Source organism: Apis laboriosa, unplaced genomic scaffold (assembly GCF_014066325.1).
Source record: "Apis laboriosa isolate Shangri-la unplaced genomic scaffold, ASM1406632v1 scaffold112_cov148, whole genome shotgun sequence".
NCBI lineage: Eukaryota > Metazoa > Arthropoda > Insecta > Hymenoptera > Apidae > Apis > Apis laboriosa.
In genome coordinates this window covers 663,955-691,932 of record NW_025220865.1, presented here as the reverse complement: position 1 = coordinate 691,932, position 27,978 = coordinate 663,955, and the positions used below count along the sequence as shown (strand labels likewise).

General features: G+C 38.3%; 2 protein-coding genes across 2 annotated transcripts in view; one reads left to right on the top strand and one right to left on the bottom strand.

Moving 5' to 3' along the window:
• Positions 1–27,978, bottom strand: part of LOC122714048 (teneurin-m) — a 604,012-nt gene that overhangs the window by 470,434 nt on the left and 105,600 nt on the right. The window lies entirely within an intron of this gene.
• LOC122714078 (sialin-like) lies at positions 12,603–16,294 on the top strand. The gene is made up of 6 exons (XM_043935102.1): positions 12,603–12,650; positions 13,022–13,298; positions 13,571–14,156; positions 14,710–14,842; positions 14,936–15,177; positions 16,157–16,294. Exons 1-6 carry the CDS (start codon positions 12,647–12,649, stop codon positions 16,292–16,294), a joined length of 1,380 nt encoding a protein of 459 aa, XP_043791037.1. The 5' UTR covers positions 12,603–12,646.

Genomic DNA, 27,978 nt, shown 5'->3' with positions numbered 1-27,978 from the left:
TGGTAACCGGTATTCCCCGTAGCGTCATCTTTAATCCACATAGAAATCGTCTACGTCTACGTAGAGGTAGGAGGAGATACTCGGTCTTATCTAGAATCTTGGCGCCGCAGCGAGATGGTGGAAGCGCAGAGAAGAGAGAGAAGAGAGAGAAGAAGCAGAGGAACGAGAAGAGTGTCGCAACAACGGTTGAAGAGAAGGAAGAAGCCGAGCCGTTCAAGGATTGGGGAGGACGAAAGGGATCCTAGAAGGAGAAATTACTCGCTCGAAAGACGACGGAGGGGGTGGTGAGTCGCGGCTTCTATAAAAATTACCCTCAGGCCTGTGGCGAGGCGCGGCCGTTGCGGATTGGATTGGACGTATCCATCTCTCCTCCTGGGAACTGTCCACCAATGTCCCCCACCGAGCTTCTTTCCCATTTAATAATAACGATCCCTTTGTTGCGAATTGCCACAATCCTCGTTCGTAGCTTCAGATCCAACCTCCCCCCCCCCCCCATGGGATATCATCGTGAAAAATTAGGATCGAGGAACTGTTCGTCGAGATGTTTCGTGGATTAGGGAATAATAGCGTACGTCGAGTGACGTTAAATCGATTCTTTCGTTCGTAGATGCTGCAACATTGTAGAAAATCGTCAACTATTATCGTTATATCTTATCCGTCACGCTTTCGAATCTATTCCGAGAGAATTAAAATTCCGTACAAAATTTGAAGATAATTATCGAGAATTGTATCGAAAGAAGTGGGTTGGCATCAACTCGAACGGCTGTTCACATCTGTTCTGGATTTTCGTGCGAGCTAACCACTAAATGGGTCTTCGATGGTTGTACGGATCCGGTTGGCGAGATTTAACGAGAGGGAATCGAAAGAGCGGCTCGAATAAGATTCATAGAGGTGATCTAGCCTCTTTCCTTCTTCTTCCTTTCTCGTCTTCCTACCCTGAGAACGTGAGTAATGAGTGGCGTGGGAGGCAGACGTGGCCCGTGGCCCAAACGTTCCTTCACACCTCGAAAATCTTATCGGCACGAATACGCTTGATTTAAGATTCAAGAAGGGTATGAAGATTCACAAGATCAGAGAGATTATTTTTTTCTTAGCGATGACGAAACGTAATATCGTAATATCGTTCTTCGAGGATGCGCGAAATACATTTCTCTCCGTTATTTTTACTAGAAAATTTTAAAAAAAAAGGACATCGAATTCTCGTGAAAAAAGAAATTATTTTTATCGAGAATTCGATCGGTGAGATTTCATCATCCCACGAAATGATTTAATAATCACGTCATCGTGATTTAAAGAATTAAGAGCACCTGTTGTCTTCGCGATCTCACTTCACAATGTCGTTGCGCGCGGTATTGGAAGATGATCGACATTCGAATCCATTATCTATGCCGTCACGTCAAATCAAAATCATAGATTTTCTGTCACGCGGCCCGTATTTCACGAGCCACGAATTCTGCTAAAAAAAAAAAAAAAAATAAAAATAATAATAATAATAATAATGACGCGCGAAACAAGAAAGGAAAAAAAAGCATGGCGAGTCGAATTTTCCCCGTTATGCGCGTCGTTTATCGCGATTAGTTCTCCAAACTTGGTTCGAAAATAATAATAATAATAATAATCATAATTCCTCGTTTTAACAGCCAGTAATGTTCGAATATTCTCGTGATCCATAAATATAATGGATTGTGTAAAAAAAAAAGAAAAAAAAGAAAAAAAAAAGAAAAAAAAAAGTTCCACAAGTGTCAGTGATTTAGCCTAGCGTGAAACGAATCGAATTCGTTCGTAATTTCTGGCTGGAACGGATTGTTTTTTCTTCCGCCCTAGTTGGTGAAACGGGAAATTGTTGAAAACAACTAGGATATCGTGAAACGATATCGAATAAAATATGAGCGCGTGCAAAAACATATTATCGTGAACTACCGCAAGAGCTTTCAGCTAGCAAAAGGCGCTATTATTCTTGTTGAGCTCTTCGATTCGAGTTCTTCTAATATATCACGCGTCTCAAGAAATCATCCACGATCGAGAATACTCTGATTACGATTATTCCATCGCTACGCTCTTCTTGTCACAATTATTTATTTCTAGAAGATAAATATAAGATATTTTATTTCAGTATAAACTCCATATCATGTATCTACTTTATAACTTCGTAAAGATATTTTCACATCGTTTCACTCATGTTTATCTTCTTGAAAAGAAGTCCAAGCTTCGAACTACATTTCGAAATAAGAGATCAATATCTTGATTAGACAATTGCTTCGCGTCTAATGAAAACCGTAAAAGAAGTGTGACAGGATAAATTAAAACTGTAATTGCCGATTCCTTAAAATAAAGGATTCAAAATCTTATATCTGGCCATTGCAGAAACCGAGAAAGAAATGGCTTAGAGAGAACCAGTTCATCGATCGTTTCACGCGATTCTACGATTACGTTGCCACATCGATCACGATATCGCGACGTTTTGAAAGGAATTGCAGCTTGGAATAGTCGATAAAAGTTCCACCTTTAATTCCAGAAACAGAGGAATTACGGGAAATCGAAGTACAGAGATCTCGATTTAAATTATAACAAGATTGCAAAAAAAAAAAAATAAAAAATAAAAAGGGGAGGGGGGAAAATGCAATCGAAAGCGTCGAAAGAATAGGGAACGAGAAATGGCAAGAAAGTATTACCCCCGACCGTATCGGTGAATCTCACTCAGGTGAGCCCGGAATAACCTTTACTATTCCCCTAGGTTATCGATCTTCGCGGGCTCGTTCCACTTTATTTTATAAACCTTATTTAGGATTAATGACGCGGGAAAGAGATACTGTGGCGAGGATCGATAGCATCCAAACGGTTCGTTAAAGCCAGATATTTATTTCACTGGCGAACAGTTATTCCTTCCTTATGAATCGGTCCCAACGATCGTTTTGTGTACGCGATAATATCGAGTTCTGTCCCCCTCTCTTTTCGATCTCTTATTATTTTTTAATTCCTTCCTCCCGTTCCTGCCTTATCCTTTCATTCATGCATTAGAGAAGGAATCGAGATCGAAAAGGAAACTGATTCGACGAGAACTTAAAAAAAAGACGAAAGATATCGATCTGTAAATATTAATGGAAGACTTAATAGAAGGCATTTTTTCGAGAGGGGAAGGTTATCAATTTTAATATTACAAAATGTAAAACAAGTAAAAGAAGGGATACAATTGCATTAATTTATCCTTATCCACTCCTCTTTAAAACTAATTCCTCCCCAATATAAAATAAATATAATCGATCAACGAATCTAAGATCGTTGAATAAAATCGATCTCTGAACCTTTTAAAATTAAAAGAACAAACTCATCATTGGATACACAGATCGGCTTTATTAAATTCCGAGTCACATTTCCACCAGTGAGTGTGTTATTAATTTAATCCGATGGCCGATCCATTGAAACCATGGAAACTATGGTGTCTCCTCTCGTTCGTAACCATCTTTTCCTATCCGATGGCCGGCGTAACGAAATCAAAGACTCACTAGGCGATATACTAGGCGCTTATATTCTTCAATCCGAGTCGTGAATCGCTACGAGATAAGGAGCTGAGAGGGCGTATGTATAGATGAGGGGTGGGGAAGGGATGATCGTTATCGCGCGAACAGACGAGGAGAGAACCCTTTGACTTTGGAATGTTATCGCGGGAAACAAAGTTCCTCTGGAAAGCATAGTTCATTCGGGGAAGGAGAGAGAGAGGAGAGGCTGTGCCTCCCTGCGGGACGCCCAACAGTTCAGATCGAGTAGATACCGGGATATTAAAAGCGACATTTTCTTCGTCCAGGCGTATATAACTTCGATTCGCGACTGTCTCGATGTTCCCGTGCAGATAGAGACCGTTGATCGGAGGGATAAGGCACAGGAAGTCTCGATATCGTGCGATTTTTGTCGTGCGCGTTCCTTTGCCTCTTGCTCACATATAATGTATACGAATTTAATTTTGGAGGACAAAATATCGATTCGAGTTTAATTCGAATTAAATTTCTTATCGTCCAATCTTTGCGTTCTTCGTTCATATTTGTAATATTTGACGAAATATCGATTTCACTCCGAAATTTCTCTGTTAAAATTCATTCAAAAATAGAGATTCAAAAATACTCTAATAAAGTTTTATTCTCCAATTGGTAAGTGAAAAAATTGCAAAATCTACTGAAGGAGATGAATGATATAAATATTCAGATAAACTGTTCATCCTGTTCCTGGTCTTGGATAAAATAAATTTCTTAATAGTAATATTAATAGTGAAGGGGATAATAGTCAAAATCTAATATTTTTTTCTAAAAAAAAAAAAATGGTTTTTTCGTATCGTTTATCGAACAATTTCAGCGAGATATCGAATTCTGTGAACAAACATTTGGAACTGAAATTTCTGATGAATCCGAGATTAAAGAGGAAGTTATATGCGTACTTTCCTTTTAAGAACTCGTTACGAACCAAGGATGCGAAACTTGCATTTTTCTGATCACTTCGTAGAGCAATTTTCGCCTAGAATCGGACAGACGCACCGTGTCTCGCTTTATAAATCGATCCTTTACGAATCCTTTCCCGATCTTCGTGAAATAAGTTCAAAGGAACGCGCGCGTGTGTTCATGCTTTCACGAATAAATTGGAGGACCGAGTTCAATATCGATATTTAACTCTTCCTATAAATTTCCATCTCTTCGGTGACTATAAAGAAAATATATTCTTTAACCCTTTACACTCGTATATATATTCGATAAGGACACCCATCAACTCGGAATTTTTTTTCATAATCGATCAAAAGGAAAATATTTTTATCCGAACATAACATAAATTAAAATTTCCGGTTTAGTAGAAAAAATTAGCAAATAAACATATTTAATCTGCATCTCACACTCTTTTGAAATATGAAAATCTATATAATATGTTAGGGACATCATATTTCTTGAAAACATGATTTTAATTAATTGTAAATAAATTTAATTAAATGAATATTATGTAATATTATCTGGCTATAATTTGACCCCAAATAATGTAAGATGTCGCCTATATGGCGACATACGAGTGCAAAGGGTTAAAAGAAACGCAGCTGAAAATACATTTCTCGCGCGCATCGATCATGCGATATTAATATTCGTTGATAACGAGACATTACGAGCAAAGGAAGGATCGATGATTGTTCCAAGCCTTCGAACATCGCATTATTTCCACAGTCGGAATCGTGCATGATCTCGTTGTCAGCATCAATCTCCTCAAACGTGACCCCGTGACCGGTTCAACTTCGTGCGCGCATTCGTCACGCAATCATCCTTCTCCTCCTCCTTCCTCCCTTCTCCATATATATATTTCGTAGAAATCTCCCAGGAATTCTTTCACGAACCCCTTGACATTTCCCGCGAAACGGGATCCTCTTCAACGAGACCCCCGCCCGTTCGAAAAATCGTCTCGACCGCCTCACCCACAAAGCAAACTCTCCTCGCCCCTTCTTACCCTCTCGTGTTCCCTCTCAAACGAAATCCTCCCACGGATACACCGTGGGGATAAAAATCTCCTCGGCCACGTCATTATTTTCGCAATTAAGAAATCCGAGTAGGAAACGCGCGAATTCCACGAATAATCGCGCTTTTTCGAGGCCCCCCCGTCAAAGGCAAGAGAGCAAAAGATCCCCTCCCCCCCCTCCTCCTCCACCTGCTGCTCCCTAATGAGCGCTGCTTTTCGCGACGGCTTCCCCTCCTTTTCTTTTTTTTTGACCTCTTCCGCACCGTTTCCCTTTCTTGCGTCTCATCAAACGCGATGCATCGGACGAATCCACGGTTGGATCGTTTCGGTTGCATCGTCATCACCACCGTCACTCGGTATAATGAGGAGGACACCTTGGCGAAGCTAACAAGACGCGTGACGACGCGTCGTCTCCTCGGCGCGCGGCCGTCTTTCGAAGCCTCGCGGAGAGATCTCGAGTCGAATCTGCTTAGTCGACGAAACAACGAAACGTTCTCTTCTCTGGGAACTTTGAACGATTTTCGGGAGAAATCGTGGATTACGCGTACAGGGATCGTTTCCGTGGAAATCGGATGATTGCGGCACGTAGTAGGTCGAATCGGCGCACGGTTCGAATTAAACGTTCGAGTTCTTGGAATACTCGATCGGGATTCGAAGGGATTTCGAATCTCAAGGTTTCTCGTTTCCCTTGTTCGTCGATAGAATTTACGAAAATAAATATGTGTTGTACGCTTCTGTTTCGTCGATGATTAATTAACAAAGTTTTTTACTCGCGTGTCGTTTTATTTTAATAATTTAACAGCGGCGAAAGAAATATTGCATGATTGTAATATGATTAATATTAATGTTTAATTATGGTGTAAATTATAGTTTCGTTGTTGCTATATTGTTTGTGTCTATGCTGGTCGAGAAGGAAGCACGCATTGTTTATAATAATATGATTTAAGACACGAATCATGTTTGACGGTTTGCTGAATTTCTCATACCGAATTGCGAAAAGATTGATTTTAGGGGGGGAAGGGAGATTTTTCAGTCGATATGGAAAGTTGTCGATAAACGTTAAATTTGAAGGATAGATAGACGGAATAAAGGTAGAATACGTGAATTTTGAAACAAATGGGCAACGTAATTGGACGAGCACGAAAGAGAAGAAAAATCAATCATTCCATACTTTCTATTCACTAGAATATTACTAGAAAATGTATTGGAAGATAAGTTCTACTATCTATAACTTTTCTTTTCTTTTTTATCAAATTCTTCTTTTCGATATCTTTGTTCACGCTGTACGAAATATAACGAGGTTGACGACACAGGTTTTTAAACTTGACTCTAAATCGATTACGAAGTATCATCGAGGAAGAGAAGAGCAATTGTGCTCGATGAGACAATACGATGCTGAGAATTCGATCGCCCTTCGAGCGCCCTAGCGTGTACTTCTTCTCCATTCACCCTTCTTGCTAAGACCAAAAGGTTAATTGGCCTTTAAGAAATTTATTCTCTCGTTCCACGCGATATTAAAACCATCCCGTCATTAATTAAAAATTTCCTAATGGATAAATTTGATCAATTGACAAATACGTACGATTCGAAGAGATAATAATCTTTTAACAAGATCGTTCCTTTCACAGTTTCAGCTTTTCGTATCCACCTTATTAAAATACCTTTGCAGCATATGGAAAGCAAGCAATAAACTGAAAACACCTTTCTTGTTAACTCGTATATAAATATCCCCCACGCGTTCAAAGAGCATCAATATGCACGTAAGCCCACGTTCGTCGGGGCTTCCTCCGTCAGGCTTAACCAAGGGGGTGGCTCTCTTCCACGAGATAAGAATTAGGGAAGGAGGGAATATCATAATACTCGTAAGCCGTGGGACATACTAAGAGGATCATATCGTTCGCGTCCAAGATCCGCGTAAGACGTTTCTGCTTGATCCGAAAGGCGAGAAGGTTGCCCGTGTCTCCCAAGAGAATCTTGACAGTGGGTGTATAATAAGTGGAATGACGATACGGCTCCGTCCAGGTGACGGCTCATCGCTCTTAATGCGATAAAGGGTGTCGCGCCTGTTTGTATGTCCTGCCTTCTGCGAAGACTCGAAAGTCGCCCGATTAATAAAAACCTTCTACCTTCCTAGTTTTCTCTCGGTGATAATTATTATTTTTTTTTTTTGTAGAAATTAAGGGAAGGAGTAAACGAAGAGAAATTTAATCAGAGGGAAATTTTGTTTGTAAAAAAATTAATTCGTATTTTTATCCTTTTCCTTCTGTTCTGTAGAGCTGAAGAAAATTTCGTATTCATGGTTCTTCTACATAATTGAAACGATGGAACGAAGGATTAGGAAAGAATTCGAGGGAGGGAAAAAAGGAGGAATTCGTGCATGAATTAGGTCCGTCCTGAGAAACCAGATCACCGTATTAGAACCACGAATGTTTCCACTCGGTGTGTTTGACTTTGTTCCCTAATTTGAATATGGAAACGAGCGTCTTGTAAGCTTAATTACAAGGCGAAAAGGTTGTGGAACGGTTTAAAATATCAGCGTTATTCCCTGATGAGCGGTGTTTGAACCGTGGCCTTGCCCGCTTCTCTTATTTTCTTTTTAACAAAGAGTTTACATGAAAGAGAAGAAAGAGAGATCTCGTTGCCCATCCATCATCGTTAGCATTTCATTCAACGATAGTCGGTCGAGCGGAAGTTGCCGTTGACTTTGAGAGCTGTGTAAACTGGATGAGCAAACAAACGTTTTATGGACGTCCAATAGTACCATCGTCTTCACCACTGTGCATGTACATAGAAATACGTGCATACATTTAATACCGCGATACGTGAGCTAAATAAAAAAATTGATTTCTTCTCTCTTAATCTCGTTAAAATAAAATCCGTGGAATATTTACAAAATATTTACAAAATATCTTTCAAAAACGCAAGTTTAAAATCCTTTTCGAACGGTAAATTAAAATCTCCGTGTCGTTGCCACGTAATTAATTTTTCAAACACGCAAATATCGATTGATTCTCTTCCCTCCAAATCAAACAGAATATCCTCTCTGTATTCTTTCTTTTCCAATAACAAAGAAAATATGAGAAAGAACAAGAGATTAAATACTTGTAACAATCAATCGATAATTCCTTCCCTTCCTTTCCCCTCCCCGCTCAAATTTCAATTTCGAATAGCTACGAATCCTTTCCAAATTTCCGTGAGAAAGGATGACACACTCGGCTGTGTCTATTACAGGAGCATCGGTGACTGTTTGTCATTCGAACACCGTCGATTCGTTCCTTTCTCGGTTCCTGGAGAAATTTCCACGGCCGGCTCGCTCTGCGCCACGTCACGGGCGACGGGAATGGAATAGTAGATGCTCTCGATGACACGGAAGGTGAATTTGGACATCCGAGATCACGGGCCAGGAATGAAAAATAGTGGCGCGGGACGGGTTCGCGGGGAAGTTGACGCATTGCGGCGGGGAAATATGGGTCGATCCCGATTATGTCGGGGGGATGTGTATCCAGCCAATGTGGGATCCAGGCGAACGAAGACGCAGAGAGAGAGAGAGAGAGAGAGAGAGAGTGCGGTACACAGGTATATCTGCATCGTATATAACTAATGCCCGCATATATCAGCGCATTTTTACACCGATGTTGCAACCGTTCACCTTCGAATTTTCCATTTAATCGCCGTCACGGACGCTCTGCTCGCAATCGCCGCTTGAATCTTCTATCTCGGCCACGCGGATTCATTCGAGATGGGGACGGATAATGGGGGGAAAAAATAGGGAAATCGTTGTCGAACGGGAACATGAGATAAGATAATTAAGACAACAAGATAATTGATCGTTGATTTTTATCTTGTTTTTCGAGTTTAATAATAATAAACGCTTGCTACTTCTTCTATTTTTTAAAAATATTTTGAATTACGATATTATAGAATTGGGAAAATTATGCGTAAATATCCCCACTTTAATTATACAGTTTTGTAATCTGTGATTCTCTTAAATGAAATTAAATAATCAGTTAAATTTCCGTTCCTATTCGGCGCGAGAGAAGTTTCGAATCCTTACGAAATTCTACCGTGAACATCAAGATGAAAAATTGACGGGACGCCTATAATTAGGAGTCGACTTGGGCGCCGAGCAGCCATAGTAACGTAGGAAAAGAGCGCTCTCGCCTCGTATCGCTTCACTTTCGCGCTAGGTGGTCCGACGAGTGGGGCACGAAGAAGAACGCGAAGAGAGCATCACGCTTGTTAGGAGAACGGACTTCCACCGGCTAATTGGTATTCCAGCGGCGAGAAGTGTCAGCCTTTTGACTGATTCTATTTCGAGTAGGTTGCGCCCTTTTCCACCGGTTTCCACGGTGTTTACACTGCGGAGGGAATCGTAAGACGGCAAAGTGGCTGACCAACGCCGAGGTCCACCGACAATGCGCCGCATCTCGAGGGCCTTGAATCCTCTCAGACCGGTTCCATCCACCGGGGATTTTCTGGCCGTCTAATCGGTCACCGGGCATCGCTGTCCTCGCGCCTCGGACAGTTCTTCGCGCCCGTGAGTTGTCGTGAAACGGGTTGTCTCTTCTTATAGAACCCGTCGTCCTCTCTTCCTCGTCTCTCCTCTTCCCACTCTCTCTCTCTCTCTCTCTCTCTCTCTCTCTCTCTCTCTCTCTCTCTCTCTCTCTCTCTTTGATCTATTCTCGACCGGACGTGATGGCGCGTTCATTTTTAACGCGTCGAGGCTTCGCACTTTCTCGAGTGGAACTCGCGTTTCTCCTCGAATCGTCGTATCTCGCGAACGTTCACCTCTCGATTCGAAGGAACAAACGAGGAAGATGGTTTGGCTCGATCTTATACACGCGCGACCCGGTCGCCTTTTAGACCCGTGTCATCCGTCCCTCGGCAGGCTGTCGACGTAATCACCCCTATCCTCCGGTTTTCCAGCGAAACATTTCGTTACGGTTGTCGTTTTGTATCGCGACGTGAAAAGAGCCGACGTTTAAAGGAAGTCTCAGGCGGCGTATCGATCGGCCTCCGTTGTCGGTCGTTACAGGTGCGCACGTTTGTCAAACATGCGTCAAGCCGAGCGGTACACTTGAATGGAGCAGGTAAAATTTCCTTGGATCGATAACAAGCGAAAACAATGATTTGTAAGTGCACGTGGTGTAAGAGAATATTTGTTTTTTTTTTTTTTATAATGTAGTAGGTGTAGGTATATAGGTTGAGATGTATACGCGAGGAAAAAATATTTTGGGCAAAAATATTGATTGACGTGCAGACATCGTAAGTGTTGAGATAGGTGTTCGATTTTGCGACGATCTCGTGATAGGTTATTATACACAACTGATATTCAAGCATTTTTCGTTAAAACCATTGTTAAGATATTATTTTATTTATAACATTCGGTGTGGATTTGTACGATTATCTCGATACTTACAATTATTAGAGGAATAATACATAATGATATATATGTATATTTTATTTAAGAGGAAATGCATGATTTATTCGAACATTACACTATGTTAATGCCAGATTAAACACATAATGTAATATGAATCGTGAAATGCCGCGAGTCTAATTTTATTCTCCTATTAAGCAGACCGCAAATGGAGCGTGATAAATGTATAAATCACTATATATCTAATAAGTTCCATCTGGATTAAATGTAATCAGAACATCTGCGTAACTGATTATCCATCTAATTTGATAATTTTCTACGAATCCGAGAATAAATTTATAAGATCTATTAACCTTAATTCTTGATGTTTGACATTTTACATTTCCATTCAACTGCAGTTTCAGATCGAATCTATGAAGCGAGACGTATTGAAAATAATATTTGACTTCGAATTAAGATATGATTGCAATTAAGATAAGATATGCAACGATATGATTTCGTGATATGCACGAAAGAATGAATATTCATAACTCTTTCCTTTTTCTTAAATTTAATTTTCTTAAATTTAATTATAGATGCGGTGAGATAATTTGAATCCCATTTTAAACAATAAATTACACGAATAAAATTTTAATAATCCTTAATAAAATCAATATATATTTTATTACGATTACGATTTAAATTTATTTAAAAACTTTACTTTACTTATTTCATAGTCACCGTTTGACACCGACATCACAACTTCGAATGTGATTTGATTTGAATAAATCTGATAATTTAATTTAACATATATTTTTGATAAATATATGTTTTTCCTCACTGATCTCTGTAATTTCGTTGTCTCGGATCATAAATAACAAAATCGACGCTTTAAACCGAATAAAAATCGTGTTACAATTTTATCATTTAAAATAAAGGAATTCCACGATACGACACAGTAGAATAAAATATGCATTAAAAAATTGCGTATCATGAACATACCAACTGAATCTGATTGTTCTCATCAGAGAAGCTAATAAATTTATGCAACTGAAATTTCCACGACAACGGCAAAAGCGTCGTTTATCCGATATTTATGGCGATTTATCCGTTGATAGGAATCGCTAATGTCACTAGATTCATAGAGTAAACGGTGGAAATGTAACATAGTATACATAGTAGGAGCATTCAACAGGTTGACGTTGCACAATAAAAACTTTTTAAGCGGTCGATACTTCTTTAAACATCGCTACGAACGTTAAAAGAAGAATGATATCGCCACTAGAATGAACTGGGAACGAGGTCAAAGTATCGAATCACTGACGGCCTATACCTTAATAAAAATAAGAAAAAAAAAAAAAAAAAAAAAAAGAAAAAAAAAAGAAAAATAAAAATTCTAGATCCAATAATAGATCGACAGAGAGATCCGTCGAATGCTTTTAAACGCTTTTAAAATAAAAAATAAATAAAAAAATAAATCCTCGATAGCATAATCGATACTCGATATTTTTATATCGACATTGGAAACAAAGGAAACGCGTAATACCATTGACGTATAATCTCATCTTGAAGGAACCGATACATCCGAAGAAGACGAAACTCATACTCTCAACCATAATTCGATAAACATCGACGAGTAGGTGGATGTATAGAGGTGACGAAACCGATTTTCGCGATCGATAAGGAAAATAGACACGCAACAGCTGTACTGAACTGCTGTAAATGAGAAGCGTGGTGCTCGTCAACGAGTAAGCAAGAGAATTACAATTTCTGTCGGTCGGAAGTTTAAAATAAGGAAGATTGAGAAAAATGGGTAAGCAAAAGAACAAATATTTTCTTTTTTTTTTTTTTTTTGCATCGTTACTCGCTTGACAAACACCATTGTCAAATTAAAATTAATATTTCTAATCGTTTCTCTATCCTCTATCTATCCATCAAAGATAACACCACGCTCTCTTCTTCCAATATATAATTTCTTTCTTTCCCCGAAACATCTCGAAATCTTTCTAATAGACCTATCAATGTTGTCCACGATACAATTTGCAAGCTTGATCTAATCTACATTTAATCCTCGAACGGAAATTAAAAGACGTTTCATTCACCTCGTTCCATTCACCTCCATTCGAAACTTTCTTTTCTCTTACATACGCTCGCTTATAATTTATATTTCTTGCAACAATACAGTGGGATACGTGAGATATTTGTTTGCCATAATGATCTGCATCGCGAACATGATTGTCTACGGGTTGAAGGTGAACATAGCCGTAGCTGTCGTCGGCATGGTGAAATACAGAGAAGAGATATCAGACGCGTCGGACGAATGCGATTTTGCTCCTATAGCAGAGGTGATCGATATAGAGGGTCCATTCGAATGGACTTCGACGCAGCGTGGCTTGGCCATCAGTATTTACTTCGCCGGTTATCTGGTAGGAATGTTCCCATGCGGATATTTCGCGGATCGGTAAGTGGAAATAATCAAACAACCAATCTCTTTGAATCGAAAGTCAAATTTGAGAAATATCCAAGTTCGAAGTACTTTTTTCCAAATTCAATATTTCTCTCGAATCGATCACGAGTTGCGATACGTTTCTTCCTCAGATTCTTATACTCGTATATTTTCGTGTCTTTTGGCCATTCGATAGAAAGCAGCTGTATTCTAATCATATCAATTAATTATCTCGAAGATACGCAAAGTTCACAACGACAATGTAACGATTATTATTTGATTCACAGCTTCAACTCGAGGAACGCCCTGCTGATCTGCGTATTTGGGAACGCGGTTTTGACACTGATAGTACCACTGGTCGCGCCCGTGTTGTGGCTACTTTACGTAACGAGATTCGTGATGGGTGTGGTGAGCGCACCGAATCTTCCTATAGTTGCCATCATGGTTGGGAGATGGGTCGTTTACGAGGAGAAGAGTTTGTGGTTCGGTATTATTTATTCCGGAACGTCGATCGGCACCGTGATCTCTATCCTGACGTCAGGAATGATACTGCACGCCCTCGGATGGGAGGCGGTGTTTTACATACACGGTGCCCTCTCGTTGATCTGGTGCGTTGTCTTCCTCGTGTTCTTCCGCGAAAGCCCGGAAACGCAATACTATATATCGGAGGAGGAGAGGCACTACATAGTGACCTCGTACGGGCATCGTGGCCTTGAATCGGTTCACATGAAAGTACCGTGGAAAGCCATTTTCACGTCGGTCCCGTTTCTGGCCCTGATTTACACCAACACGTTCGGAAACTTTGCTTGGTACTTCTTGCTCACACAGCTGCCCATGTATATGAACAAGATTCTGAGATTCGATATTCAATCCGTGAGTCGTATAAATTTTCTTAAAATTTCTTTTCTCATCCCATAAGTGCTCCATTCTTTCTCGTCTAAAATTTTTTTAACGCAAAACGATTATTACGATTAATGTAATTTGTAACGACATTACGAACCAACGAATGGAAAAATTCTTGATTCGTTGTAGTAATATCCGTGTAATATACGTAACGATAATGAATAACAGGGAAAAGTAAGAAAAATTTAATCGATGTAAACACACGTAATCGTATTTATTATAATCTTTCTCCTTAACTTTAATTAAACCATTCGTTTCATTCGTTGCAATTTTTGAAAACAAAAGATCTACAAAAGATTCCACAATATTTTTTATAATTTATTTAATTAAATTATAATTTATTTAATTTAATATATTTAATTATTTAAAACTGAAACGAAATAATTATTATTATTAGCTAATGTAAGCAATAAGTACATGCATATAACCTCCTTGTTGATCACTCGTGGGATGACTTAATTATTGGCTTATTATTATAAGATTTGTCAAAATCTATATCGATGTCGATTCGATAAATTACCAGAACGCAGTTCTAAGTTGCTTGCCGTATCTCTTGGCCGCAATAATGAATCCGATCTTGGGAAGGATACTGGATTGGGGCAGACTGAAGAATTATTGGGATCAAACCGGTGGACGAAAGATCGCGGTGGGGATGAGTAAGTAAAAAATCCAAAAACCCTAATTCTGCTTAAACTTTAAAATTTCTCGATCGATATGGTATCCACAATAATTCTTAATCATTTTCACAGGTTGCATCCCACCGAGTCTTTTTCTGCTTATAATCGCTTATATCGGTTGCTATCGAGTAATTGCCGTCATACTGTTGATGCTTAGCGTAATGTTAGGAGGTTCCATTTTTGTCGGCCATCTTGCCAACCACAACGACTTGGCGCCGAACTATGCTGGAATTTTAATGGGTATTACGAATACTCCAGGAACTATTTCAGCGTTTCTTTTGCCTGCCATAGTGGGCGCTCTCACGGAAGCTGGGGTAAGAGATAATAATAATAATAATAATAATAATAATAATCGAAGAAAATATCGGATCATTTTTTTTTTTCTTTAACAATCGACGAATGAGGAAAATGATCCTTTCGACGGAAAATGAAATTTACAGAGAAATTTTATTGTTGAACTCGCTCTTCGATCGAGAAACGATGCGTGTGTACGATTGAGAAATATTTAATTATGGAAATTATGGAAATCTCGATGAACGAGATTCCTATCCCGTTAAGACGGACATTCCGAGATTTCGAGAATCGTATTCTCCTTCTTCGGGGCGAATTTTCTCGAATACAATCGGTTAGAATGGAAATGTTTACGAGCTACTGATCGAGTATTTGAGGAAGCTCGTCTCGAGATGCGAATTCGGATTGATCGAAATCTTTTGGAGATCCCAATATTCATACGTCAAGAGATATTTTCGAGAATTCAATCTATCTTTACGAAGTATCCGAAATTTTCAGATTTTTCCCACGTTTCCGATCAAATTTATTTCTCACGTGCGCTCTTCGACATCGCATCTCGAACTATCACGTAATATTATCCATTTTCCACTTCCTGCAATTTGAACATTGATAACACTGATAAACTATACGAGTACGTGAATATGAACGATACAAGGTAGCTTAAGGACGCGAAAGAGGATTAAATATTAAAGTAATGGTGAATAAAAAAGTTGTAATTGTAAATAATTGTAATAATACATTGGCGGTCAATGTTTGAATATGTTACATACGCGTCGTTTATAAATTACGAAACTCGAGATTAAATTTAAATAGCTCAACACGTGTGGAATATAAAGTAAATATAAATTCATTTATTCGCTGTCTTTAACCATTATTCTTGACAGTCTCAATCTATTCGCAATACAATTCGCACAAGCGTTAACGCGATTATAATAATTATCAAAAAAAAAAAAAAATATCACATCACAATCATTTTTTATTAATATTATATTTATAACGCAGCATACTATGGCACGATGGAGAGTCGTGTTCTGGATAACAGTTATTGCACAAATGTCTGCATTTGTTGTGTTCACCATCTTTGGATCGGCAGAGATTCAAGAATGGAATTACTATGGGGTAGAAACGGAAGAAAATTAGCAAACTGAATTTGTAATACTGTGTTTTTTCCCCCTTATTTGTATTATTTTACTTTTCACTTCGAGTGAAATATATATTTTTATCGATATTATTATATATATTTTTTCTTTCTTTCTTTCTTTTTTTTTTTTTATGGATATGACAATCAATAATTTTTATTTATACGATAACAGTATTTGTAAATTTATTGTATATCTCAAAGTGTATTTGAAAGAGGATAAAAATTTGAATACATTAGAGGTATATTATTTATTTTTCTATTGCAATTTCTATTTGTATCGAATAAAATTTAAAACGATTATTTTATTTATATATGTATATATATATATACATTATTGTTATATACATTGTATACACGTTGTTTAAATAACTGATTTTATGAAAATAAAATAAACTTTCCATTAATCGAGCGATTTCATTTCTACGATTCGTCGTTCTTTCTCTCGCATTCTACCTACCTTAATAAATTGAAGAAAAATTTCAAAGAGCAGGAAAATAAAATAAAATAAAATGAAAGCCAGAAACCATCGTTCAAACAAATTTTCAATTTTCATTCTAAAATCATAATCTTACTTTTAACAAAACTTACAATATAACCTCCTTCTCTCAACAATCTTTTCTCTTTTTCGCTACAAAAAAAAAAAAAAACGAGAAAACAATTCCCTCCGTTTTTCCTCAAATTTCTCGCGAATCGAGCGGCAGAAAGGGACAAGAAAAAGAAAGAAAGATCGTACAAAATCGAAATAATAATAACTATGCGAACAAAATTGCGCGAAACGTTAGCATTTGCGTTGGCGAAGCAGCGATGGTCGCCTTTCGTTATAAATAATTCACTCCTCTCTCCCTCTCTCTCTCTCTCTCTCTCTCTCTCTCTCTCTCTCTCTCTCTCTCTGCGTCCGTGAAAATCTTTTGAGAGGCGTTATATACACACGGCCGTATAAAGGCAGCGCGTACAGGCGGCCACAGTAATTAGAACCGCGAGACCACCCGTAATGATGGCCGGCCAATTAAGGGCCACCTGGTACAAAAATCCGTCTTATCCCAATTAGATCGCGACGTTTGCGACCGGCGGCCTGCGAAAGCAGCTCGGTCGAAAAAAAAAAGAAGGAAGAAAGAAAGAAAGAAAGAAAGAAAGAGAGAGAGAGAGAGCCGCGGGTCGGCTCCAACTTCCAACAGGGAATATTTATGACGGCTGAAATATTACGTTTGTAATCTATTTCGGTGCTATACGTTGCCCGTTTCGACGGGCATACTCGGGCAGCCCGTTGAAAAACGGAAGATTACAGCTAAGTCATTTCCCCTCTCGTTTGAAACCGTTTCCTGTTTCCAACCAGATATCAAAGACTCGAGAGAAGAGAGCGGGTAGCTTCGTTCCTCGAAATTTCATGAAGATTTTGAACCGCGGAAATTGAGGGAGGGATAGTTGTGTCTCGTTTCTTTTTTCTTCTTCTTTTTTGATATAAATAGATGAAATATATAATTGTAGTTTATTTGGTTGATCCCTGATTTGATTAAAAAATCTTATTGTTCTTTTCTCAAAATACATTCATCACATGTAGAGAATCAGTTGATGAACAGAAATAAATATCGAGTAACCATTTTCAATATTACGAATAACGTTAACGATCTTCCAACAAGATCTTGCCAAATTGGATCTTGCCAATCCAAAACTTAAATCCTTTCAATCGCGATCGAAGAAAACTTTTATTTTCCCTATTTAGAAAGAAACTTAGCGCGACACTTTAAAGGATCAAAAAGAAGAACAAGAAGAAGAAGAAGAAGAAAGAAAACGCCTTCTCCCCTATCTCCACCCCATCGATCGAGAGGACTAACCCGTCTCGTGACGTTTTATTTCCAAAGCCGGCGCGAACCGAAAATTAGCCCCCCTCGAGCAGGCTCGCCGAAAAATTATGGTAGACCTTCGTTAAACAGGCCGTCTAAGCCAGCCGACAATCCGTCGAAGAAGCTATTAATCAAGCGTAATTAAGGTGATCCTCCGCCAGAGGATCGAGACGTCGACTCGTTTGCCCAGACTTGGCAGAAGTAGAGTTGCTCGCGCGTCGCTCCAACGCCACGGTTAATCAATCCTGAACCTCGTTACAGTCTCGAGCCAGTCTCGTTCGCTGGCCCCGAGTCAACGTCAACGCATCCGAAGCGACATCGAAACGCCAAGGATTGTTAATCTAGCGCGGCATAGCGTGTAAACGTAGCATATAGCTGTTAACGATGCGACGAACGAAGGAACGAAACACGCTCTCGATACGAGAAGCGATCGATTTTTGGACACCGATGATTAAAAGTTTTAACTTTTCTTTCGAAAGTATTATAATAATATTGTTATTGTACATAATATTGGAGGCGATAATATTTAAAAGAAAGGGTTAGAAGACGTATTAAACTGAAAGTGGAGGAATCCTTTTAAAAGAAATTCTTCCAGCGTGGATGTGTTGGGAGTTAATTGCGTGGAAAGAGGTTGTCGATTGCTTTTCGAGGTGTTTGTTCTGGACGCGAATCTGGGTCAGCGCTATCAAAGGGTGAATTGGATACGTGGAACAACTGGAAAATGCAGCTGTGTAACAGTCGGACCAAGCTCCACTCTCGTGGAGCTTTCCTACCACGAATCCCTTTTAGCCGTGAGACTGAGCTATTAAGGTCTCGACGTGCCACGTGTCCGCGCCTCATGTCCGCTTCATTCACGGCCGATACACACGCGATATTACGAATCGTATTCAGGTGTAAATGGTAATACGGGCGCGTTAATTCCCAAGAATTATATAATTGCGAAGAATTTTCCATCGATAAATAAACGCACATCCCTTCTCTCGCTGATTTCGAACTTGTTATTAATTGATATTCTTTTCTTTAAATCTCGTCGTGATTCGAAGAGATTTTTATATTACGAGAAAGAAGGGATACGAAAGAAGTTTATCCATGTTTAAGACGAGGAATGGAATTAAAATTAGGTAAGATGATTTTTAGTTCGAGCTTAATTAGTCGAGAAAACGTATTTGTTACCGTTAAAAGTTTCCATACAACGAACCTCGTTTAAGCTCCAAAATTAATGCAAGAAATAAATTACGTGCGTGCTTGTAAAGAGATAATATATTGCTAGGTATATACATACATCCGAGACCGCTATCTTCAACGTTACAACACGGAACGTAACAAATGGACAGCTGTACTGTATATATATACTTTACATTTTCTTCGTATTTTTCAAAAATAAGAGTAATCTCGTACGCAATAAATATATCTACGATACTATCGCGGAATAATTGAAATTTGACAATCTAACTATAACTATAAATTCACACGTTTCCCCGAGTAATATTCACGAATACGAATTGTCCGATACGAGAATTGCCGCGTATCTCAATTCAAACTCGCTTTATCCCCCTCCTCCAACACTCCATCAAACACCATCAAACAGTCTTTACCTCCTCGAGCCGCATCACGTATACTTTTAACCAGCCAGGCTTGGAAGCAAGCGCGGTCGTTAGCCGACTGTTCACCCGTGAGCGTGAACTGGGTCACCGTCTATACCGAGAGAGGAGAGGAGAGGAGAGGAGAGGAGCCGCGGAATCGGCCAAGTTATTCGGAATTATTTCCTTCCTTCCTTCCTTCCCACGGGTGGAAAAACGCGGGATTCGTCGGGGTTGGGAAGGGTCGGAAAGGTCGATGCATTCCACGGAGTCCGGCAAAGAATCCGATATGGCTCTCGGGCCCGATGACGCGTTGAAAGCGGCAGGAATCCCGAAACTCGGTCACCCCGTTTCCAATTGACCGCCCCCTCCATCCCTCCGCCCGGAACCCGGCCCGGCTCCCATTATGCGAACTTCCTGCAGATTAGTTGTCGTCGAGTTTAATATTTTACCGGGTTGATTTTCCGCAGCCGGCTCGCTCCGTTTCGCCCCCGAGTCTGTGTTTAATATCGGTCGTTGTTCCAGGATAACTTAGCTTCGGAGGTATTGTGTATTGCTTAATGCGACGCGTGTTTACATTAGATTATGAAAATTAATTTTTATCGTATCTTAAAGGTAATATAAAGGTTGATTCGTTTCTTTTCGAGGGAAGGAATACAGGGATGATAATAATAATCCAACGAGTGAAAAGGATAAAAATCGAGTAACGATCGAGTATTTTGAACAAACTAATATTTCGATCGTCTATTCTCAAATCCTCAAACAAAAAATTTCTTCGCGTTAATTACTCGGTTAATTTTCCATAATTTCGTTCCGTCATTATTCCTCCTTAAAAAAAAAAAAAAAAGAAAGAAAGAAAAAAGGAAAGAGAGAGAGAGAGAGAGAGAGTGGAATCGCGAAGGGAAGTTGGAGAAGGGAACTCATTGTTGCGCGTTCACGCTTTATTATTATTTCAATTACGTCCGAAACGGGGGCGCGCAGCACCCTTTCAATAGGATTGCGCCGTTTTCCTCTTCTCCGACGTAATACAGCCCTCCCCCTCCCGTCCGCGTCCCGCCCCGGCACCCTTGAAAACCGTCAGCATATTGCGCATGCATAATTGAACGTGTTCAAACAAATAACAAAGTTTTCGCATGCTGATGAGAAACGCATCCGGATTTCGGCTGCCACCGACTGCCGCTGACATATTTTCATTTGCCGGCGGAGGAGGCCGCCATCTCTCTCCTCCCTCCTCCGGATCCTCGTTCGAGATCCACGCGAAATCGTCTCGCGATCGATCTCCTTTTATTATCGGGTTGCATTGAGACGGAGAAGAGGAGAAACGATGTTACGATGTCCTGTTTACGATGCTTCCGTTTCTATAATATATCGAACTTTGATTTGAAAAAATTAGGGGAATTTTTGAGAATAAATATATATATATTTTTTTATATGTCAAAAGATCTATGAGAATAATAGGAAGGAGGAATTCGAGATTTATCTCAAAAGTTGTTTAATATGGGTTCAATAATTAATTATCGTATCCGAGCGTTGTTGAAGAAGAAAGGATCGATCGATTCGAATGGTTATTCACAATGAGGAGTGATCAACGCGCGCGTAATTCTTGGATCGATAAGTTTAACGCGACGCTTGGAACAGCAAGTTAGTTAGGAGGAAATTACTCGTAACCCTCTGAAAGGCTTCCAACGCCGCTCAAAAGGGATTTAAATTTTACGTCTGGTCTCATCCCACGAACGATCCAATCTAGCCGGGGCCTGCACGCGAGAAAACTCGTGAATTTTACGAAGCATAATTACAGGGACGTGCGTATCCGGTTATTTTTTTTCCGGGCAGCGGCGGTGAACTTCCGGTCGAGTGATGCGATAACCGTTCACGGTGCTCGCGTGATCGCTCCAATCCCTTTCCTGTTCCTTTTTCTGCCCATCAAAAAGCGTGTAAAAAAAATATGGGTAACGTAGGTGAGTAAAGATAATTGAGATTTAATTGACGACGATATGCAAAATAGGACTCGAAGGACTCGATTATCGACGATGGATGCTTGTATTCGCAGATTCTTTCAGATTGAAAATCGAATCAAAATTTATATTAGATTAGATTGAGGTCTCTCTTCGTTTAATTTCTAGAAATCTTTAAAATCCTATTCTCGGAATGATCAAATCGATAGCGAAATATTTAATCCAATTGAAACTGAATTAAAGATTTAGAATTTAAATTTGATCTTAAGTCGATCGATATATGGAGGTTAGAAAGCTTTCAAGAAAGATTTCTCTCTTTTTATCTATCTGTAGGTGTTTATGCATTATTATGTCGGAGAGAGAGAGAGAGAGTCTTAAAAGCACACATTTCCGCGATACGATCGTTTTAACGAGAGGATTGCATTTACAGGTTTGGTTATTAACTTCTAAAGTAAATTCACTTTTCACTTTTCACACACACTGGCGCATAAGAGAATTACATAATGCTCGATGAAAAGCTAAACTCCTACGTAGCTGTATGGGAATACAGCGTGGTATTTGCCAGGCCGGCTGGCAATTTGCCTCCTGCATACTGTGGTCTCACTCGAAGTATGAATAATAATGACGCTGGATATGTGAATTATGAGACGATTATCTACAGTGTTGGCCGCGTTGGTTATTGCATCGAGGTTCACCGTGCCTAGGACAATCGATCCTGGGACTCCGTATTATTACACTTCATGCTACTTTTAACGACCTCGATTGAATGAACGACTGCGAAAACTACGTATTCTCTCGTATTCTTACACGACAGCTTAATACAAATGGTAATTGGATTATTATTATTATTTCTTTTCTCATTTACGAATATTGAGAGTCATGTAAAGCGAAGCACAAGTTGTTCGCTATTCATCAATTTTAATTATCACGTCTTGAAGATTATCATAAATTGAAATTGAAAATTCTCCAACGATAAATTCTATCATAGTCGTGAAGATTTTTATTTGATATAAGTTTAAAGAAGAAGTTGAATTTCATCAAGAATCAATAATTTTTTGTTAAATATATATATATATATATATATCTGAAGATATGTAAAATATGTTGAAAAAATACAAGACACATCTTTTCTTTTCTAGGATCCTTTAGTACGAAAGTTTCTCAGCTGCGGCGCCACCTGTCGGAGCCTATTTGGAAATATATTGATGAAATCCTATTATTATTATTATTAATTTAGAAGATTTAATTTTCCAATATATTTTCCAATAATATGTAATTAATATTCCAATATATATGTAATTTGAACATTAAATTTAGCATCTTATTTAAAATTGTAATAAAAAATTTTCGATAAAATTATAATATTTTTAATAATGCTTTTTAACAATTTTTGTTTTAGAAAAATATAATTAATCGACGAATAAATAATAAACGTTTACGAACATCTATATAGAAAAAAGAAAAAAAAAAGAAGAAGAAAAAAGAATTTTAAAAAACACATCGTATCTTTCATTCTTCATTGTAGACACGTGTAGACGAAATTACCAGAAATTATCGTTCCATTTGATAACATCGTTGCACTCGTTTCACCAACCCAGCCCGCATTTTCACTTATTCTAAATTGGCTTTTTAATATTTTGCATATTAGTAGCTTATGCTACCCGCAGCAGAATCCTTGTTAGTTGTTTCAACGAGTTTAGTATGCAAATTGACATAAAGGGTATATGCGCGTGGGATGTAACTCAAGTGCGGAACACGCGGATAATGAGGGGTACGTTTTACCCTCGGGGGTAGTATGTTTTACATCCAGGCCGCTTATATATCCGACCGATTCGAAAAATCATCGCTATCATGGAATTTTCTTCTCTTTTTTTTCTCTTTTAAATTTTCTCTCTCTATCCTAAAAAATATATATTTTTCAAAGATCTCGATGGAATTTTATTTACATCCATTCGTATATTTTACCTTCGAAAATTTTTTTTTTTTGTTTCGTTCACTTCAAAGAATATCCATTTCGGAATATTCATTTAAATTTAGTTATTCTTATTTTTTATCATCCAATTTGTGATTTATATATAAGCGATAGATCGAGGTTAAATACGAATCGATGATACGATTTTAAGATACGAGTATGAAAGATACGAGTATGAAAGATACGAGTATGAAAGATACGAGCTTGGTGGGGAAAAATTAAATTCGTTTCATATCGCGTTTTAAATGCAAAAATGTCACAATTACCAGAGAAAAAGTAACGCGGATTCGAGCGCATTCTCGCTTGTTTGTCAAATTTATTTGACCGCTCTGAAACATCGGGGATTAAAGAATTCATTATTGTTATGCGTTTGTTATAACGCAGATTCTCGAATGGTCGCGTTAGAATAGCTCTATTTATTTTAGACCGTCATAGGTTCTTTTTTTTTTCTCTCTCTCTCTCTCTCTCTTTTTTATTGGATAATTATGCAAACTGCAGCGAAGCGCTCCACTACAAACGCGTCGACCACTATTTTTGGATTTTACGATATAACCCAAGACGTGGTTCCTTAGCAGCGTGGGATAAATGTGATAAAATTTCCCCAAGCAAGCTTGAATAATTAATCTCTCTCTTCTCCTGTTAAATATATTCGTCCATAAATCCAATACATAAACTTATATCTCCTAACAAGATTTCTTGATATTTTTGAGAAATTTTTAAAGAATTCATGGACGAATAAACTCTTTCTAATATATTTATGTACGTATATGCGTATCAAGAATAATTTTTCTTTCACCAATTGAATTTTTACAATTCATTATCTAAAAATAAGAATGAAATTAGAGTAATAAGAGTCTGCAATTGTCTGTATTTGAATTTTTTTTTATAATTAATTAATATTCTCAAAAGAGAAAGAGGATCCGTTGAGAGTTAGAAATTTTGAAATCTTAATTTAATCTTCTTAGTTTACTCGCGAAATGAAATTTACTCTAGGACAACTCTAAAACGATGGAATATAGAGCAAGTAGAATAAACTAGAGAGAAAAAAAAATACCATAAAATTATAGAAACTTAATTAATTATATTAATTTAATTAGATTTTTTTTATTTATTATTTCATTTACTTAATAAAAAATACTTAATAAAAAATACTTTTTAATAAAAAATACTCTTTCTCTAAAACATTTAATATTAAAATTAATATTAAATTCATTCGGTTAAAAATTTGTCCAATATAAATGTATAACATCGCTCTATATATATCTACACTTTTCCTCGTCCAGAACATTTTTTCGAAGGACGAAAACGAAAGAAAATACCTAACTTACTTTCGACCGAGACACTCGAATACCACGGATATTTCTTCAACTATTTCTCAATCGTCGACGGAGCGACGACGTTTTCCACGCAAAGAATTCTTCGATTCGTAGAACGTAGAACGTCGCCAGAAAGCCGCGTCTCTCGTCACAATTACTAAACCGCTGGCAGCAAATAATCTCCTTCTTTGTCCACGCGTTGTCTCGAAGCGGGAGAGATATTAATTCACCGCGATTAATCACCGGAATCCGGGAGAAACAGCTGAGAATGGCAAAGCCACGAGAGTGGAACAAACATCAGGGCGAAAAGGGGATGTAAACGATAAAACGATCCAGCCGTAACTCATGAGAAAAAAGAAGCGACATTATGATTCATCTCGTTGACAATTTTCCCTCCTTTAAAACGAAAATTTTGAATATTTAGAAATATCTACGTATTTCTCGTATTCGTTAAAATTTTACCATATATATAAAAAATAGAAAATAAATCACGCGTTATATATGTCATTAAAACCCACTCAGAAACTACAGGATATTATGCCAATAACGTCCGTTTTTGTTTTATCCCGATATCTCAAACGGTTGCCGAGATATAAGCATTCGAAGTTTTCGTAATATTTAAGACGGCGCGAAGACTATAAATAGGCTCGCGACACACTGACCTACTTACTTACTGACCTACTTTTTTTCCAGGAATAACAGCTGTGTTTGGGATAGGTCAGTGAAACGAGGTGCGAGCGAGAGGTCCGAGTAAGTAACGAGGACGGAGATAATAAACGATTAAAAATTACCTNAAGCGATTAAAAATTATTCTTTTCTTTACACGACGATATTTCGGGAACCGGAAGTCGTATCGAGATAAATAAAAAAGCGTTTTAAAGGGGAAGGTTCCGCGCTTCTATCGGTCTTTCATTCGTTGACCGGAAGTCATTATCTTCCGAGTTACAGCGGTTCAAAGTTTTTCCTAATTTTAATAAGGTTTGATTATATTCACGGTAAGCGGTTAAAAATTATCTTTTTCTTTACATAACGATATTTCGGCAACCGGAAGTCGTATTAGAACAAACAAAAGAGCATTTTAAAGGACAAGATTCCGCGCTTCTAATGGTCTTTTATTCGTTGATTTAAAGTCAATATATCCGTAGTTATAAGAGTTCGAAGTTTTTCTGAATTTTTAATACGCTTATAGCTAAATTCGCAATTGATTAACGTTTCTTCCTTAAACTGTATCCCAAATTTTCAACGTTAGATTTTTTTTTTTAAATTTCTTACGCGTAACGAGTGAAATTTTAATGTGGCACAGGTGCATTATTCAATTAACGAGAACACGTAGAGTAGACACGTTAATAAACTAATTAGGTTTGTAATCTTGAAATTTAATCAAGTTTGAACTGAATTCCATGCAAATGCAAATATCGCAAGGTCAAAGACGTGAGCAGAGACGCTATTTTAATATAAAACGTCATCCCAATTTAGATTTGCTAAATTGTAGGAGAAATTTATAAAGACTCGATGTCGATTGGTTAATTAAACAGACAGAATTGGGACACGAACTCAAACTGTCGTTTAATCGAGCAGAAATTCACGACAGTTTTCGCAGCTAGAAATGTCTCTGATCCGACCTAATGAGCAATTAGTAACAGAGTTGTTCGCCGTGTACGTGAAACAGCAACAAACATGGACGTCACATGCATCACGCGCCCGGCTCCTTGCCTTCGGAGATTTACCGTCCCGTTTCACGTGAGTTTCCTGCAAATTATCTGTCGGCAAATCCCTGCACGTTTTCATTGGGCAACGATGAATCAGCTTTCGAAACAAAGCCCAACTTTCGTCACAGTCTTTAACACACGTTGCCTTCCATCGCAATTTTCGCGATTAATTTTACGATGTTACACGTGGAAGTTATTATTAATTAAATCCTTAATGGAATATAATAACATGAAAGGAATCCTTTCGAAATTGAACAACCCTTTGTCACTTTTTCAGAAAGTTCTCGAAATTTTAACACGTACAGGAAAACAAAGACACGACGAAATAAACATATATAAAATTTCCATTTCTTCAAATTTATCAACAACTCGAATCACTCACACTTTCTTCGAGCAGAAGAATATCCTTAAAGAATAATTTAATTCTCGGGAATATTAAACGCACGATTTCAAACAACGTTTCGCGGGGGCTCGCTTCTCTGTAATGTGTGCGAGTTAGCGGCAAGCTTAAATAAGCTTTTTATGATCACCTCACGTGCCACGGGCGCCTTTGCGTTATTAGGTTAAACGCCAGTTAACTTATGCAGTGATTTAAGATAACGACGCTCGCTGTGATTAACATATGGATTTATTGCGGCGAGGCATGCCTTCGCATTGGACTCTTTCCGAGCTGCCTTCGCGTGATGTCTTCCTTCGAAATAGACAATTTCAACAAACTTCTATTTCATCGTCCTTCGCAACATTCCACGAAAAGAAGAAGAAGAGGAAGAACTCGTGCAAGCCAGTTTGCATAAACTCGTGCTAGATTTTTTTTCCAGATCGTTGTTGATAACAAAGGGAGGAAAAATTTCATCTTGTCACATTTTCCTCCTCGAATATTGCTTGCTCCGCTTGCAACGTTTAATTACGGATTAACCCGATATCTCGAGGAGAAGATCCAAAGTGAAGTAAAAAATTCCATTTTTCTCTCTTCTTTCGTCCAGAACGTAAGAGATACATCAACGCAAAAGATAACTGTTTGATGTTTCCCTCCGGTAACCGAAAACTACATCCGTCCTTTGAACGTTCCCGAAGTCAAAAGATGTCTTTTGCTCGATTCTTTATCTACACTACCACTACCCGTGCACCGCTTTTCTTTTCGCTGCATCGGCGGAAGAAGAACCGAAGGCGATGGATGTTTCGTGCTCAATAGCGCATGGAACAATATCACTCGAAGCAACTGGTAACGTTTCATAAAACTGACAGCCGGTAATAGTCTCCTTTTTCTCTCCTTCGAAAGCCCTCGTCGCAGCTACGGTTATAACATTATA

Excerpts from the sequence above, each read along its gene's own strand:
- LOC122714078 (XM_043935102.1), top strand. Across the intron at positions 14,157-14,709 it reads TGAGATTCGATATTCAATCC|AACGCAGTTCTAAGTTGCTT; the intron begins GTGAGTCGTATA and ends ATAAATTACCAG. Across the intron at positions 14,843-14,935 it reads AAAGATCGCGGTGGGGATGA|GTTGCATCCCACCGAGTCTT; the intron begins GTAAGTAAAAAA and ends TCATTTTCACAG.